Genomic DNA, 17,991 nt, shown 5'->3' on the forward strand with positions numbered 1-17,991 from the left:
CCGGGCCTCCCAGGACCTCGGCCCCCCTGTCTCCCCCCCCAGATGTGACATCACAACCACAGGACGCTGGCCCGGCTGCTGGAGAATTGGAACGTAAACAGAGCTGTCCCCACAGATCCCTGCACCCGGGTTTCCCAGCCCACCACACCCCCCCACACACACTCACACACACATACAGACACACACACTCTCACACACAGACACACACACAGGGCACAGAGACTGCCACCCGCTTGGGGCTTTGCAGACGGGGTCCCACGCAGCCCCCGGCCCGCAGGCTTGCACACTCAGTCATCATTCACACTCAGAATTGCACACTCACAGGGCACCCTCAAAGCTGTGGCTCGTTGCAGAAGTGCACACTCTCCCCCATTGTCCTCCTTCATGGGGGTCCCTGCCCGTCCTCTGTCCCTGGGCCCCTCTCCCGGCCCTGCCCACACTGACCCCCAGGCAGCCCGGCCCCACTCGCCGGCCCCTCTGCGCCTGCTCCCCCCGCCCTGCCTGAGGGGCTTGGCTTCCGGAGTTTTCCACCTCCTGACATGGGGGCTGGACCATTCCCCATTGTGAGGGGCTGAGCAGCATCCCCAGCCCCACCCACTCAAAGCCATCAGCCCACGCCCAGCGTGACAACTACGGATGTCCCCAGACAGGGCCGAGTGTCCCCTGGGGGGCACAGTTGCTCTGGGGCGAGAACGCAGTTCTAGAATGAGGGAGGACACGGCAGTTTTCCTCGGAGCTTTCCCACCTGGAAAGGGACCCAACAGGGCCAGCCTGCCTCCCCATGGGCCGGTAACAACAGCAATGGTGACTACAGGCACGCCCACCACAGCCGGCACCAGCGGCCGGGACCCGAGGCCGCTTCCCCAGGGCGAGCGCCTGGGTGGGTGAGGGCCAGCAGCCGAGGTCCCCGGCAGATGATGTCCCCGGCAGATGTGGTCCCCGGCATGTGAGGTCCCCGGCAGGTGTCATCCTGGCAGGTGAGGTCCCCAGCAGGTGTCGTCCCCGGCAGGCGAGGTCCCTGGCAGGTGTCATCCTGGCAGGTGAAGTCCCCAGCAGGTGTTGTCCCTGGCAGGTGAGATCCCCAGCAGGTGAGGCCCCCCCCAACCCCCAGCAGGTGAAGTCCCCAGCAGGTGAGGCCCCCGGCAGGTGTGGCCCCCTGCAGGTGAGGTCCCCAGCAGGTGTCATCCCCAGCAGGTGAGATCCCCGACAGGTGTGGTCCCTAGCAGGTGAGGCCCCCCCCAACCCCCAGCAGGTGAGGTCCCTGGGGGGTGAGGTCCGTGGCAGGTGGGGTTCCCCAACCCCCAGCAGGTGAGGCCCCTGGCAGGTGTGGCCCCCGCAGCCCGGGCCGCAGGCGGGCGGGCTCAGGTGAACCAGGCGGCGAGGCTGGGCGCCGTTTTGTAGGTGGCCTCCTGCTGCAGCCGCCAGCAGGCCTTGCAGAACATGAGCGCCCAGCTGGAGGAGCGCGGCCGCAGCGTCTCCCGCCAGCGGAAGTAGCTCAGGTAGCGGCCGTCGTCGCGGTCCAGCGCCAGCAGGTACTGGGCCAGTTCCCTGGGGCTCTGGAAGTCGTCGATGTGGATGAAGGCGTCGGGGGGCAGGAACTGCTCATAGTTGCTCCGGCTGGGGCCCAGCACCACGGGCACGGCCCCGGACATCAGGGCGTTCCTCCACAGCTTCTCCGTGATGTAGTCGGGGTGCACGGAGTTCTCGAAGGCCAGGTAGAACTTGTACCGGGCCAGGTGCTCCAGCATCTTGTCGCCGCGGGGCAGCGGCTCGTGGGAGCGCCCGTACACGTGCACTTTGAGATGCTCCCGCAGGGTCTCGTAATACCGCACCCTCACCGAGGTCGGCTTTCAGTTGGACACCGCCCAGGCCGCCAGCTCGGTCTTGGCCGAGAGGTTGACCGCCGCCTCGGCGGGCGGGCCGCTCCAGGGCTCGAGCCAGCCGTAGGGCGTGAAGATGTCGGAGTCTCGGCGGTAGGACATGGTGAGGTTGAAGTACCCGTCCAGCTCCTTCAGGCGGGGAGAGTGGTCGGGCGGTTCCATGTTGAACCAGACCCAGCGCTGCCCGGGGGGCCGTGGGGAGGGCGGGAGCTGCTGCCGGGGCCTGGAGCTGACCTCCCGGTGATGCACGAGGACGGCGTCCGCCTGCGGGTACAGGCTGCGGTTGAGAGTCAGCTGGCAGTCGGGGGTGCCGGGCCACAGCTCCGAGCAGCGGGACAGGGCCACCGGGACGTGGAAGGGCCAGGTCCAGAGCAGGAGAAGCAGGGGCGGGCGGGCCGGGGGCCCCGCAGTGGCCTGGTAGTGGGTCCCCTTGGACGACCCCGGCTCTGCCGACCCCGTGGGAGCTGTGCTGACAGACTCGACTGCGGTGGCCCCGGACTTAGTGGGCCAGAGGAGCTTGTCTGGGGACACGCGCAGGTAGGAGAAGAAGCACAGAGCCAAAAGGAACTGCAGGAGCAGCCCGAGGACGCAGTGGCGCAAGGGGCATTGTATCTTGGCCCAGCTGAGTGCATCCATGGGTCCGAGCAGCTGGGGGAAGGGGAGAGTGGAGACAGCATCATTGATAACAAAAGTAATAACCCACGCGTGGGGGGCCACCATGGGGGACCCCAGTTACTATTCATGGGTCCCGAGGTGGACGCTGTTAGGGCACCAGTTTTACAGATAAGAAAACTGAGGCCGGGTGTAAAATATCACGATGACTTTTCTACTGATTTCACATTGAAATAATACTAATTCGGATCTATTGGTTTAAAGAAAGTGAATTATTAAAATGAACCTCACCTGTGTCTTTCACTTTTTCTTTTTTTGGGCGAGGAAGATTGGCCCTGAGCTAACATCTGTGCCAATCTCCTTCTATTTTGTATGTGGGATGCCGCCACAGCATGGCTTGATGAGTGGCATGTAGGTCCGTGCCCGGGATTCAAATTAGGGGCCCTCTCTGTGACAGAATACTACGCAGCTGTGAAAAATGAATAAGGCCGCTGTGTTGGCCCAGATCCGCTGACACATCTATATTTTGGGAACTTCTCCAAGAAACAGCAAAGAAGTCCAGGCTTAGATACGGAAACAAAGCTTTTTTTTCTCTTTAAAATTATTTTATGGCGGTCATATTGGTTTATAACATTGTGTCATTTTGGGCGTACATTATTACATATCCGTTTCTGTATAGACTGAATCATGCTCACGACCAATAACCTAGTTTTTATTTGTCACCATATAGATGTGCCCCTTGGCCCCTTTTCCCCTCCCACCCTCTTCCCCTCTGGTTCCCGCCAATCTGTCCTCTTTATCCACGTGCTCGTTTATAGATACAGAAGCAAATCCTTATTTAGCTTAAGCTTCAGCTGATTCATGGTGAATGCACCTCTGCCTGGAGCAAAGCAATTCCCAGAATTAAACAGTTTGGGCTCAGGGCTGGCCCGGTGGTGCAGCGGTTAAGTGTGCATATTCCACTTCAGTGGCCTGGGGTTCATCGGTACAGATCCCAGGTGCGGACATGGCACCACTTACCAAGCCATGCTGTGGTAGGCGTCCCGCATAGAAAGTAGAGGAAGATGGGCACGGATGTGAGCTCAGGGCCAGTCTTCCTCAGCCAAAAAGAGGAGGATTGGCAGCAGATGTTAGCTCAGGGCTAATCTTCCTCAAAAAAAGATTAAAAAAGAAAAAATAGTTTGGGCCAAACCTGAGCTGTCCAAGTTGGGAGCCACTAGCCCCACGGAGCGACTGACACTTGTCATGTGGCTAACGCAACAGGGGACTGAAGTTGTAAATGTTACTAAATTTCACGTGTCTATTTAAACAGCGTAAACACATTTTTTTTTTTAATTAAATACAACTTTACTGTTTGGGGAGGAGCCCATTTCACTCTACCCAGGGAAAATTTAGCGTCCAAACAGAGATGTTTAAAGTGTTAAATACACCGCAGAATTGCAAGACTTCGTATGAAAGAAAGAATGTAAAATATCCATTGATCACTTTCTATATTGATTACATGTGGAGATAATGCTTTGGGTGTATCTGGTGAGATAAACTGTATCGTTAAAATTCATTTTGCTGGTATCTTTCGGTTCTTTTTAATGTGGCTGCTAGAAAACTGAAAATTAGAAATGTGGCAGAAAAAAGTTTGGTGATTCCTCAAAAAGCTAAACGTAGAATTGCCATATGGCCCAGTAATTCCACCCCTGGGGGCCTCCCCAGAGGAAGCGACAGCAGAGACCTGAACAGATCTTGGGCGTCTGTGCTCACAGCAGCGTGATTCATGCAGCCAAAAATTGGAACATCCCAAATGTCCATCGATGGATGATGGACGCACCCAGTGTGCTCCGTCCACAGCCTGGAATATTACACAGTCATGAAAAGGAAGGAGATCCTCACACCTGCTCCAACGTGGAAGGACCTGGAGGACGTGATGCTCAGGGACGTGAGCCAGACACAGAGGGACACACACTGTGTGGTCCACTCACAGGAGGTCCCCGGAGGAGCCACATCCACAGAGACAGAAAGTGGATGGGGGGCCAGGGGCTGGGGGAGGGGTGAGGAGTCAGTGTTTCATGGGGACAGAGCTTCCGTTTGGGAAGATGGAAAGTTCTGGAAATGGATGGAGGGGATGGTGGCACAACCATGTGAATGTGCTTCGTGCCACTGAGCTGTGCACTTAAAAATGGTTAGAATGGCAAATTTCGTGTCATATATATTTTGCCACAATTAAAAACAATAACGCGATAGAGCAAAACCCAGTGAATTGTGCACTTTACATGTATGAATTGTGCGGGACGTGAATTCTGTCTCAATGAAGCTGTTTTGAATAAACGATCTCAGTGGCTGGCAGGCCCCTCTCACTGGCAGAGCTGGCACGGGCCTCCGGGTGTAGAGTGCAGGACCTGGCAGGTGGCCTTGTGTGATGCAAAGGGAGTGGGATGTGGAATTAGGTGTTCACGCCAACGTTACGTTTCTGGAAACAGACTCAAAAGACAGGCCTTCGGGACAGCCACATGCCAAAGAATGGAAGTAGACCATTATCTTACGCCATACACAAAAATTAACACAAAATGATTAAAGACTTGAATGTAAGACCTGAAACCATCAAAATCCTAGAAGAAAACACAGGCAGTATGCTTTTTTTTTTTTTTTTTGGAGGAAGATTAGCCCTGAGCTAACATCTGCCACCAATCCTCCTCTTTTTTGCTGAGGAAGCCTGGCCCTGAGCTAACATCCATGCCCATCTTCCTCTACTTTATATGTGGGACGCCTACCACAGCATGGTGCGCCAAGCAGTGTCATGTCTGCACCCGGGATCCGAACCGGCGAACTCCGGGCCGCCGAATTGGAACGAGCGCACTTAACCGCTGCGCCACGGGGCTGGCCCAGCAGTAACCTCTTTGAGGTCCGTCTTAGCAGTAACTTTTTGAATATGTCTGCTAAGGCAAGAAACCGAGGAAAAAATAAACCAATGGGACTACATCAGACTAAAGAGCTTCTGCACAGCAAAGGAAACCACAAACAAAACAAAAAGACAACCCACCAACTGGGAGAAAATGTTTGCAAATCACATATCCGACAAGGGGTTAATTTCCGAGATGTATAAAGAACACATACAACTGAACAAGAAAGAAACAAAAAAATCTAATAAAAAATGGGTAGAGGATCTGAACAGACATTTTCCCAAAGAAGATGTACAGATGGTCAACAGGGACGTGAAAAGATGCTCAACATCAGTAATTATCAGGGAAATGCACATCAAAACTGCAATGAGAGACCATCTCACACCCGTCAGAATGGGTGTAATTGACAAGACAGGAAACAACAAACATCAGAGAGGATGTGGAGAGAAGGGAACCCTCGTACACTGCTGGTGGGAGTGCAGACGGGGGCAGCCACTGTGGGAAACACTATGGAGATTCCTAAGAAAATTAAGAACAGATCTACCATATGATCCAGCTATCCCACTGCTGGGTATTGATGCAAAGAACATGAAAACGCTAATTCAAAAAGATAGACGCATCTCTGTGTTCATCGCAGTATTATTCACAATAGCCAAGATGTGGGAGCAACTCAAGTGCTCGTCTATGGGTGAATGGATAAAGAAGATGCCCAATAGGTGATGTACAGTGGAATACTACGCAGCCATAAAAAAGATGAAGTCGTGCCATTTGTGCCGACGTGGATGGACCTTGAGGGCACTATGCTGGGCGGAATAAGTCAGCCGCAGGAAGACAAATACTGTATGATTTCACTCGTATGTGGAAGATAAACAAACGCACACACGTACAGACAGAGAGCAGATTGGTCACCAGAGGGGCAGGTGGGGAGGGGAGGGGGGGAAGGACCACATGTGTATGATGACGGATGAAAACCAGACTTTTGGTGGTGAACACGATGCTATAGGGCGAGAAACTGAAACATAACGACGTACACCTGAAATCACACAATGTTACAAACCTCACACTGAGGTCACAATTTGACCTCAATAAAATAATTAAGAAAGAAAAAAAAGAAGAAACAAAGGACAGGACTTCGAGGAGGCAGCCCGAGGCCAGAGCAGGAGGGACGCTGAACTTTGACCACCTGCCATCTCGTGCCCTTGGGCTTTGGGGCCACGCAGAAAAAGTCAATGTGTTGAAATGCCGTGAAAATGAATGTCCTGCATCCTGCTGGATCCGGGCCCCGAGGGTAGCGCAGTGCCTCCTAGGAGACCCGGACGCCCCGGGCAGGGGCCTTGAGGAGCGCAGACTAAGGGGAGGGGATCCCCCCCAAGTTGAACCCAAGATCCTTTTTCCTAGGAAACGATTGAGAAATGTCACTGTCCTGGGACATCCCAAAGAGTTTTTTAAAAACCCTTCTGTGTCCCAAGTCGGTCCAGAGTCAGGGGGACGGGGGGCCCTGGGGGCCGACCGTGGGACCGCTAACTCGGAACCTCGCCAGGCAGAGAGGGAAGTGCTCGGTTCCTCCCGGTGTGGCCCTGAGTCCCACCGCCCACTCACGTCTGGGCCACCAGGGCGCCCAGGAGGGACCCTGCCGGGGACTGAGGCGGCTGGCAGAGTCCGGGCCGTGCCACCAGCTGGCGGACGGACCCTCGGCTGTCTGTCCTGCACCAGCGCCAGCCGCCACGTGAATGAAGGTGACAGGATGGGGCAGAGAGGAGAGGGCAGCCCAGCCCCGAGGCCCTTCCCAGGGGGCACCCGAGGCTCTGGGGGGGGTCCATGCGCCCCTCAAGGTCTTACCTGGGGGCAGCGCACAGTTGACCGGGAGGTTTGGGACCGCCGTGGGCTGGTCTCCCGAGATGTGGATAAGGCGGGACTGGGGAAGAGAAGGAAGTGCACCTGCAGGTGGAGCACGGCTGGGTCCAGCCCACACCTGTCATCAGGTGACCCAGGGTGTCCCGTCCCAGGCCACCGTGCCAAAGCCAACTGTGGGGCTCCCCTCAGCGTTTGCCATCAGACCAGGCAGGGCGATGCAGGAAGCTGGAAACGGGAGTCACCGCCCTGGCCTCACCTGTGACCTCCGGGCCTGGGTGGCATACCCTTGACTCATCCATAAAGTGAACAGGCCAACCCAAGTCCTCAGTTCTCAAACTGGGTTCCGCGGCATGGCCCCAGGGCTTCCTTGGGGGTGGGGATGGGCAGGTGGGCAGAATTTCAACCCTCCCTCTTTCACTTCCAGCAGATCCCACCCCCATGTCTTGAGTACCTGCCACGTGCCAGGCCCCAGGGATAGGGCCAGAAGCAAACAAGACAGATAATACATAAGGAAACTCATAAATGATCATAAGATGCTTATTTGCAAAAAGTGAGGAAGGTGTGGCCTGGTCTAGGCTTCCTGGATGTGTGAGCTGTGAGCTAAGACCCCACAGGAGTTCTGGAGTAAAAAGGAGGAGGGAAGAGCTTTCCAGGCCCTGGGAACCACCTGTGCAAAGGCCCTGAGGCAGCGAGGAATGGGGGAAATTCCGTAAGCCTGGGTGTTCACGAGCAGGAGATGAGGTCAGGACTGGCACTGAGGCCAGGCCACATTGAGCTCGTCCAGCTGTGGTCAGTGACAGAGCCTGTAACACGAGGGCCATAGGGAGCCACTTGAGGCCCCCAGCAAAACAGATGCCACCTCAACTCCTGTTTGAAGAGGCTCTCTCAGGCCACCACGTGGGGGACAGGCTATCGGGGGGGCAGAAGAGGCAGGGACGCCGAGGAGGAATAGGCTGCTGCAGGCGGCCCAGAGCCCCAGGTCCAGACCTCAGGTGTCACCACTTCCCTGTTCCTAGACCAGAAACTTCCATGAGGCCACTTCTGCGGCCGGGGGTCCCAGCATCGGAGTGGCCAGCTGGTTCCAGGCCGGTTCTGGGGGGCTGGGGGTCTCCCAGGGCGGGGCATTCACAGACTGGCCCCAACCTCCTCGGAGCTCACGCCCGGCTGGGTGGCACGATCTGGTGACTTGTTACAACAGTACTCATGGAGCTGCCTGGCATGATGTCACTGTGCCCAGGACCTTCAGCCTCCCCACGGTCACCCTGCTGATGTGGAAATTGAGGTCCAGAGATGAGGAATTCTTTGCCCCCCGCGACCCTGTTAATCCCTGGTCATCCTTCAGGGCTCAGTGTAGACACCTCCTCCAGGGAGCCTCCCCGGATGCCTCACCGCTGGACCAGATCCCTCCTCTGGTTCCCACAGCTGCTCGTGTGCCCCCATCATAACACTGGCCACACTATGTCGCTTCCCCCACTGGGCTGATAACCCTGCAAGGACAAAACAAGCTGGAAGAGCAAGAGAGCGGGGAAGAGAGAGTAAGAAATTGGGTTGTATCTCAAGGATTGGGAAGACGTCAAAGCAGGTCTCTAGTGGAGGGCGACAGGGCTCTGCCTATTCCACATTTGGTTCGGCTGGCTATGTCTGCAAGTGTGTTGGGTTGGGCCCCTGGTCCTGCCTCTTACCGCTGAGGGGCCTGAGGCTGGTGTCTGCCCCTCTCGGAGCCTCCATCTCTCCCCTCTATGACACTGGGCTCATGCTAGCACCTCTGGGGGCGTTCACTGTTACTACCTCCAGAAGGAATGAGCTCCCCGTCGAGGGCAGCATCCAAGCAGGATGGCTATGCTGTGGAAGGATGCTCTCTGAGATGTCCCAGAGGAGCCAGGAGGGGCTTTATCTGCCCTGGGGCCAGGCCACGAAGCTTCCAGGACAACTCCTGAGGGGCCGGGACTGCAGCAAGGGGGCGGCCCCCCGTGATGCCCCTCTGCCCCCTGCTTCTGGGCCCTCTGGTTCCGATCCACTTGTCCCCGTGGAGCCAGATGGGTGGTGGGGGCGCTGTCCATGGGGGTTCCCCCCCCACAACTGCACCTCAGGACCCCGAGATGCCTGTGGTCCCCAGGGACTCAAGCCGCCTGTCACCAGGTCGTGGGCAGGGTGTGGGCTGGGCAGAAGGGACGGACAGGGGTTTTTCCACACATCAGACCCCCAACGCTGCCTGCCTGAGCCTCCCCCAGGTCCACCTCGGCCGGAGCTGAGCCCCCCAGGACAGCTGGATGGCCGGGCTGGCCTCGGGGACGGTGGCCCTGGGGTCAGGAACTGTAGCCACGCTGAGCCCCGACCCCGAGGGAGCCCCCGACCCCGGCTGTGCCCCGCGGCAGAGGAGAAGCTGGCCATGGGGCTCGTGGGGGACATTGGGCTCCCCGTCATTGCAATGCTGCCCACCCGCACCCTCCCCGCTAGGTCCTGTCGCCCCACAGGTCCCGGCAACGAAGCCCATGCGTGTGACAGGGCGAGACACAGGGAGAAGGGGTCAGGTCGCCTCCTGCCACCCAAACTGCCTCAACTGGAACTGTGGCAGAGCTGGCTCTGTCCTGACCCCATGTCACTCCCCGCAGCCCAGGGCGCACCTGACCCCGCCCGCGCCTGGCTCCCTCTGCCGGGAACACCCTCCCCGCCCTGACCTCTTGCTTCTCGGGGTGTCATCTCCTCCGGGGGTTCGCTGGTCATCCTGCCTCTCCCGTCAATTAGTTTTATGGCCTCCAATGACCATAGTTTTATTTCAGACTTTATTGGCATTGTCTGCTTCACGCAGCTGGGAAGTGCGGGTGGGGCTGGGGGTGGGTTTGGGATCTGACCCCAGCCCTCCTGGCCTCGGGGTGTGCAGCTGGACCAACTGCTAGCCCCTGGGGTCCAGCCTTTGGGGACCTGAGGACCGCCCCCTGCCCAAAGCCAGAGGGAGCAGGTGGTTGTCCTGAATTTGCTGTGTGACCCAAGAGCCTTCCTGACCCTCTCTGGGCGAGGCTCACCTGGCCAATGCCAGGCAGGGCCTCTTTGGAAGGAAGCTGGGCCCTGAGCCCAGAGTGGGGGAGCTGGGGACCCCTCTCCCACAGGCTCGGGAGGAGCCGGAACCAGTGTGCAGGGGGAGGTGGGGCCACTCGCGCCCCCAGCCAGACTCTCTGCCTGCATGGGACCACGTGCCTCCATCGGCCTGGGCTGGGGGGTGACGGAGCTGCCAGCCGGTGGGAAGTTCCATCCGTCCTGGGGCCTCAAAGCCGAGAGCCAAGGGGCGGCGGGTGGCTCTGGAGGAGTGCAGGGTCCCCCCCGCCGGCGACGGGTGAGGAGTGGGCCACACATGCAATTGGAGCAAATGGCGAGGAATGGAGCTTGGGTACCGGTGGGGGCACCCCAGCGTCTCCCGATGTTGGCCCAGGTGGCAGGGGCCCGAGGAGGGTTCCCTTCCCCTCTGAGCCTCGGAGAAACTTCCAGAAAGAGGGAGACAAAGGGAGAAGCTCAGCGGGCAGACCCCAGTTCAGCTGGAGGCGGGGACCGCAGGGGCTCTGGGCTCCTCCCTGTGCAGCCCCGTCCCGGGGACCGGCCCCCCTGCCTGCAGAGGCCCGGGCCTGGCCCCCTGTGAGTGCCGGCCGCCCCGAGGCCCGTGGCCTACAGCCAGTGGGTGGGGAGGGGGCCCCAGGTGCGCGGTGTGGGTGGCAGGTGAGCAATGGGCCCCGCGAGGCTGGCTCAGGCCCGGGGTCCCCGGCGGCCTTGCCCAGACCTCCCACGTCCTCACCCACTGGTGCCCCCTCCATCCTTGGGCCCAGCCCCCGTCTCAGCCATCACCGGGATCCCCGAGTGTCCACTGTTGCAGCCAGGGAAACTGAGGCTCCGAGAATGCCTGGAATTCACCCCCTGCCCCCAACTCAGTCTCTCTAGGCATTCTCCAGGGAGCAGCAATTTCCTCCGAGCCCAGAAGGTTCTGGAATGTTCTGGAAGTCCTCATTTGATGTCAGAAGCCACCTGCGGCCCCCGAGTGGCGGAGCTGGTCTGGAGCCCAGGTGCGTGTGCCCAACTCAGAGCTCTTGACCACACGAACTTCGAGGAGCAGACTGAGCTCTGGCAGCTGCGTGACCTTGGGTGGGTTCCATCACTTCTCTGGGCCTTAGTCATCTTGTCTGCAGAGCAGAACGAACGCTGGCACCCTCTTCAGGTGACCCAGCAGGTCACAATCACCCTCTGGCACCCAGCAGGGTCTCTGCGGGGGGCAGAATTGCCGGCCTGGGTCCCTGGGCCTCAGTTTCCCCTCCCATGAGATTTTTAAGAACGCAGCCTCTCCCTGCCCGTCGTCACGGGGCTGCCTCGCAGGGAGGGAGCGGGGGAAGCTCAAAGTGACAGAAATCTGGCATCCGCGTGCCGGCCGCCCCCGGGCTGTCTTCACCGGGGCCCCTGGCACGTCGGGGTCTGCCCACCCTCGGCCCTGGGGCCCCGCTGGGTTCACGGGGCTTAAATTTCAGCCGGTGGTGGGTGAGGGGGCGGGGGGGCCTGACACGCTTCATTTTCCAATTTCTGGAAATAAAAGCGGCAGGGCCACCTATTGTGGGGCGGGAAAAAGGCTGTTGCACAACGGCGAGCGCAAACACCATCGCCGCCGAGGTGCCTCCCGCCGGGTTCCAGGACCTGTGGGGCAGGAACAAAGGGCCCTTTCTGTCGCCCTGGACAGGTTCCGCGGGGCCTGCGCGGGGCGTCTCTACAGCGGCACAGGTATTTTGCAAGTCTCGGAGAAGATGTGTTGGGACAAGGATGGAGGGGAGAGCGGATTTTGTGGGTTTGCTTTCTGAGATGCTTTTTAGGGTTTTTACGACACCTGTTCCTCCGCTGGCCAAAAACGGAGCCAGGCACGCTGGCGCCCTGGGCCCCCGGCCCGTTCCTGGCGGGGAGCGTCTGGAGATGCGCCCGGAATCTGCATCCCCCGCCTTGTCCCCATGGTCCTCCAGAGCGCGGCAATTTCCGCCTCCCCGGCCTCTCAGAAGGTTCCGGAAGTCCTCATTTACAGTGGCAAACCACCTGCAGCCACTCAAGGCCTGGCCCAGCTGCAGCCCCTGGCTCTGCCCTCGGCCTGAAGGGTGACAGGGCGGGGGATTGACCTCGGGACACGGGTAGAGCCGGACGTGGGGACGTCACGCTGCATCTTGCATCTGTCCCAGACCCCGCGGTGGCCCCGTCCATCTCAGAGGCAAAGCCCCCGGCTCTGCCCCATCTCCCCATGTGCATCCTCCCTATTCATACCCCAGGGCCTTTGCACATGCTGGTCCCTCTGCTGGGAACTCTCTCTCCCCTGATCCCCACATGGCTCCCTCAACTCTCTCTCCCTCTGGAATCACTTTATATCAAGTTGTCCCCTGCCCCACAGCCAGCACTTTCCCTCCTTCTTTCTTTTTCTTTGTAGCAATTCCTACTGTTTAACCAGATCATGTATCCGACTTATTTGCATCATTTCTTGCCCCTGGCTGTCCCCCCGCCAGAACGCCAGCTCCACGGGCGATCTCGGTCTGCTCTGTGACCCCCTGAGGCCCGAGCACCTTGAACGGCTCCTGACCCACCGGGGGGGCTCGACAAACACACCTTGAAGGAATGAATGAATGAACCAAGGAATGAATGAAGGGTGCTGAGCACGCTCAACAATTCTGGCTGCTTCCTGGCTTGTCCTCGCTTCCCCCGGGGCCGGGAGCCCCAGGTCCCCGGCAGGACCCGGCGGGAAGCAGCTCCTGAATAAATGACAGCATCGGGGAGTCCACCAGCGTTTGGAACCTGACTCAGAATCACCAGTCAAGACTCTGGGGCGGGGGGGCGGGGGGGGGCTCTCATCCCTGCTCTTCCCGGGCCCCGACCGCCCTGCGCCTGCCTGGGCTGTCTCTCGGGGGCTCCAGGTGAGGGGGTCCCCAATGCGGGCGCCGCGGGCCCGGCCGAGGCGGTGGCAGGCGCGGGCGGCAGGAATGCTCCCGCCGCCAGGAATGAATAAACAGGCTCTGTGGATGTCACGGGGGGAGAGGATGCTTTGAATCTCCTGCTTGGCTGAGGATGTTTGCACAAGGCAGGCGGCCAGGGGGTGTCATCAGGGCTAAAATTAGCCTCCGGTTCCCGCTCAGCCCCTCCCTCCGGGCCAGGAGGGAGCCCGGGGCCCCCGGGCCATCACTGAAGCGAGCGCTACCTACGAAGCAGGCCAAAGGCCTCGAACAGATGAATGCATTTCATCTTCTCAACGACCCCGACGGCCGGGTACTATTATTGTTAGTAGCACTGACCCATTTTACACACGAGGACATCGAGGCACAGGGAGCAGCTGGCTCAAAGTCACAGACTCGCCGGTGGCAGAGCCCGGATTCGGACTCGGGATTCGAACCATCGGGGCCTTGCTGAGGGCCGGGGCACATGAGAGGTGGGTTCTGGGGGAGGCGGGCACAGCCCCTCCTTTCCTCTCCCCTAGGGCCCTCCGGAGTCACCATTTTGGCGTCCCAATTGAAACGCGTCCACTGCAGGTGGCAGAGAGCTGCAGCCTCGCCTCCCTATCAGACCTGGCCCCATCCCGGCCCCTGGGAGCCCCAAGGTGCAGCACCCTCGGGGGCCAACCTGACCGAGGCCCCCAGCCTCCGGGGGCCAGGCTCCCTCTGACTGGTCCATACAGGACAGCATCCGGGCGGCCACCGTCACGCAGGCAGGCCCACCAAGGCTGTCGTGATCCAGGCGGGGCCGGCGGAGAAAACGCAGCTGAATCCGGACTTGAGCTAGACAGTGAGCCCTGCTCCGCTCACACTCGCTGCTCGGGTGGCCTTCCAGCCGGGCGACCGCTGACGAGCTTCCCAGGGCCCCTCCATCATTGCTCCCACCCCCACCCTCAGGTCCCGCCTGGTCCAGCTCAGGATTCATTTTAACGGAGGTCACGGGGTGAAGTGTGGGCGGGGACACCTGGGGCCAAGGCCCCTGCACCAGGTGGCCTCGCGCATGGCGGGGAGGGTCTGGCCCTGGGCCGGAATGTGGAGTGCGGGCGGAAGGCCGACCCCCCTGCACCCCGCCAGTTCCTTTCATTGAGCCGGGGACCAGGACTGCATCTCTCCACCTTGGCCCGTCCCCACCGCCACCCGGGCCTCCTCCTGGGCATTTGAACCCCAGATGCAGGGGTGGGGGGCTGCTCTGCACGCCGGGCTTCCTCCCACCTTGAGCTCCCCATGTACCAGCCCTGGCCGGAGCGTGTGACCCTCAGGAGTGCACGGAATCCTCACAGCCATGCTGAGGAGGGGAAACTGAGGCCCAGACTGACTGGCCACCAGAGGCAGAGCTGGGGCCGGAAGCCAGGACTCAGCTGGCCAGAGTGGGGCTCCTAGCCACACCGCCTCCTTTCTTACCTCTGAGCCATCGTTTATGCTGTTCCTCTTGCCTGCGTCACTCTCTTCCCCTTCTACACACACTTCAGCACCCCCTCCTCCAGGAGGCCTTCCTGGACACCCATGCTGGGCCAGGTGCCTCCTCTGGGTCCCCTCTGCCTGTATAACCCTGTCAAAGCCCTGGTCAGCCCGAGTTGTAGCTGCCTGGCCACGTGTCTGTCTCCCCCACTGGACTGTGAGCCTTAGGGAGGATACTGGGTCTGTCTTGGTCACCACTATGTCCCCAGTAGCCAGCACAGGGCCCAGGATGCAGCAGGGGGAAGTGCTCTGGAGTCAGTCCCAGGGCCCTGGCTCTACCCCTATTTGCTGTGTGACCCTGGGCAAGCAGCTATCCCTCTCTGAACCTTGGTTACCCCATCTGAAAAATCGAGAATTCCTCGCCTGAATTGCAAAGAAAGCATGTTGTAGGAAAGATGCTGGCATCACGCTTGGCTCCCGAGCGAGGCTCAATAAATGTTTATTGAAACATGTAGGCAAATGAGAGCCACAATGAGACACCGCCACACCCCTGTGGGAATGGCCGAACTCGGGACACCGACAATGCCAAGGTGTGGCGAGGATGTGGGTGCAAGGTGGTCCAGCGGCTTTAGAAGACCCCAGGTGAGGCGGTTCCCTACAAACCAGACACCTTGTTCCCGAACGATCCAGCAATTTCGCCCCTTGGTATTTACCCAAAGGAGCTGAACACTCACGTCCACCCAAAAACCAGCACAGGAACGTTTCCAGCAGCTTTGCTGCCAAAACTCGGAAGCCACCGAGATGCCCTTCAGGAGGTGAATGGCTAGAGAAAGTGGTTCATCCAGACAATGGGATATTATTTGGCGCTAAAAAGAAGAGAGCCAGGAAGCCATGAAAAGATAGGGGGGAACCTTAAGTGCACATGACTGAGCGAAAGAAGCCGGTCCGAAAAGGGCACAGACTGTGGGATTCCGACTCCAGAATGTTCTGGAAAAGGCAAAGCTATGAGACAGGAAAAGGATCAGAGGTTGCCGGGGGCCGGAGGGATGGGGGAGGGATGTTCAGCCGTGAAACTAGTCTGAGCGATGCTGTGACAGTGGATACATTTGTATAAACCCGCGGAACACGCACGCCCAGAGTGGCCGCCAGTGTCAGCCATGACCTTTCGTTTCTAACAATGTCTCAGTGTGACTTCTTCAATTGTAACAAGTTCGGGCACTAACGCACGTTCCGGGGAAACTGCGTTGGGCGTTGGGCGGGGAAGGTGGACTGTGGAACTCTGTGCTTTCTGCTCAAATCGTCTGCAAACCTAAAACCGCTCTAAAAAAATTGTCTATTAATTAAAAACATTTTCAGGAAGGATGTGGATACATTCATCCACATGGAAAAATGACATTTGTAACAGGTTCTTCAAAGCTGCATTATTGACAGTAGTGAAGAGCCCGGGATGGGGAAACGCACTTGCACCGGGAAGGTGATCCAGCCACGGGGCGGAATATTAGGCAGCCGTGAAAAAGCAAGAGAAAGTTCCTTACTGTACAGGAAGACATCCGGGAGGCATTGTTGCGAGGGAACCAGACTGAGGTCAGCAAAACAGCAGGGACACCATGACATCGTTTCTGTAGGGAAAAGAAAATATACAGACAGGCCTGTTTCGGCAAGAACATTGCTGGAAGGAGAAACAAGAAACCCGGCTGGCGGCCTCTGGGGAGCGCGGCGGGGGTGGGGGGGGAGGGCAGCTGGCTGTTTTTTTTCCTGAACCCCCTTTGGTCGATTTTCTATTCTGTGGACCGAGTCTGTTTTACCTATTGAAAAAAATAAACCGTAAAATGTGTTTTAGAAAGACTGCTGTGGAAAAAAAAAAAAATGGGGAAATTAAAAGCGTTTGGATGGGTTTGAAAAAAGGAGGGGGGATCTGAGGCTGAGCGGCTGGTCTGCCGGCAGCCCCTCCGTTTGGGCTGGACGCCCCCCTCCAGGTCCCCGGAGCCTGGCCCTCGCCCCCGCTCACACCTTCCCTGCTCTGGTTCAGAGGATGTTCGGAGCCCAGCGGGCCCCGGAGGAGGGACGTGGGCTGGGCTGGGGCCAGGCCCGCTGGGCGCCTCACGGCCGGGCGACCACCCAGCCTTCGAGGGCCCCCCAGGCATGGCTGGCTCCAAGTGGGGACCCTCGTGAGCACCAGTGTGGGGCTGGGGGCCGAGCCAAGCCTCTCTCAGCATCCAAATCCGAGAAGGACCAGAGTCGAGGGAGCAAGGGTGACTGGAGAGGAGCTCCTGGAGGCCCCGCGGCTGCTCTGAGCCTCAGTTTCCCCCCGGGGCCAAGTCGCTGTCCGGCTGGGGGTGCCCCAGATGACCTGCGTCCCAGTCGGGGGCTCCACTGGGTTCCAAGCTCCGGATGTCAAGCCAGACAGGGTGAGGGGGCAAACCCTGCCCCCACTTCCAGACCCTGAAGAGATGGCGACCCGGCTTCGGGCTTCGAGGGTGGGTGGCGACCGTGGGCCGAGGCCCCGCACAGGAACCCAGCCAGGTGACCCTGGGTCCCCCTTTCCCAAGACCCCCAGCCTCCAGTCTCCTCCTCCTCCTTGGCCCCTTCCCCTCTAGGATGAGGACCCTGTGAGCACAGTGACACGGGGCCTCGAGGCCTTCAGGACCCGGGCTCCCTTCCAGAGCAGCCCTTTCAGGGGTGCCCAGGCGGCTGGCGTAGCTCTAGCGGGGGTCTTCGCCCCGACAAGGGAAGTGTTGTCCCCCTGGGGTGCCCGCTGCCGCAGGGGTTGGCTGGACTCCGTGGTATCTGGCAGCCAGCGCCCCCTGACACAGCCAATCCTGCCCTGACTTGCTGTGTCCCCCTGGGGAACAGACTTGGCCCCTCCTCTCCCCTCATGGCCACCACACGGGCTGCCCCACCCCGCCGCCGGGCCTCCTGGCTGTCACAGGGGTGCATCCCGCTCAGTTCAGCCTCGGGGCCTTTGCACTGTCTGTTCCCTCTGCCTGGAATACCCTTCCTCCACAGTGCTCCAAGTCTGGCTGCTCCAGGAAGGCGGGGACCTTGTCGGTCCTGCTGGCCCTGTGACCCCAGGCCTGAGACTATGCCGGCCCAGGTGGGTGCTCAGTAAATACTCAGGTATTGGGGGCGGGGCAAAATAGGTGATGGGGATCAAGTACAAACTTGCAGCTTCAAAATCACTAAGTCACGGGATGCAGTGCACAGCTTGGGGACACGGTCAGTGACATTGTCACAGCTTCGCATCGGGACATGGTGACTAAATTTCCCGTGATCGTCTCAGGACGTATATAAGTATTGAATTGTCATGATGTACGTCTGACACGAACAGGATGTTGTGTGTCAGTTGTACTGCAATAAATACAGAAA

General features: G+C 59.2%; 1 protein-coding gene across 1 annotated transcript; it reads right to left on the reverse strand.

Annotated features, from left to right (window-relative positions):
• Positions 1 to 466: 466 nt before the first annotated feature.
• Positions 467 to 16,254, reverse strand: LOC139083801 (3-galactosyl-N-acetylglucosaminide 4-alpha-L-fucosyltransferase FUT3-like). The gene is made up of 2 exons (XM_070622689.1): positions 16,161 to 16,254; positions 467 to 2,528 (listed from the first exon to the last, which is right to left on the reverse strand). Exons 1-2 carry the CDS (start codon positions 16,173 to 16,175, stop codon positions 1,851 to 1,853), a joined length of 693 nt encoding a protein of 230 aa, XP_070478790.1. The 5' UTR covers positions 16,176 to 16,254; the 3' UTR covers positions 467 to 1,850.
• Positions 16,255 to 17,991: the final 1,737 nt, after the last annotated feature.

Source organism: Equus przewalskii, chromosome 6 (assembly GCF_037783145.1).
Source record: "Equus przewalskii isolate Varuska chromosome 6, EquPr2, whole genome shotgun sequence".
In the NCBI taxonomy this organism is placed as follows: domain Eukaryota; kingdom Metazoa; phylum Chordata; class Mammalia; order Perissodactyla; family Equidae; genus Equus; species Equus przewalskii.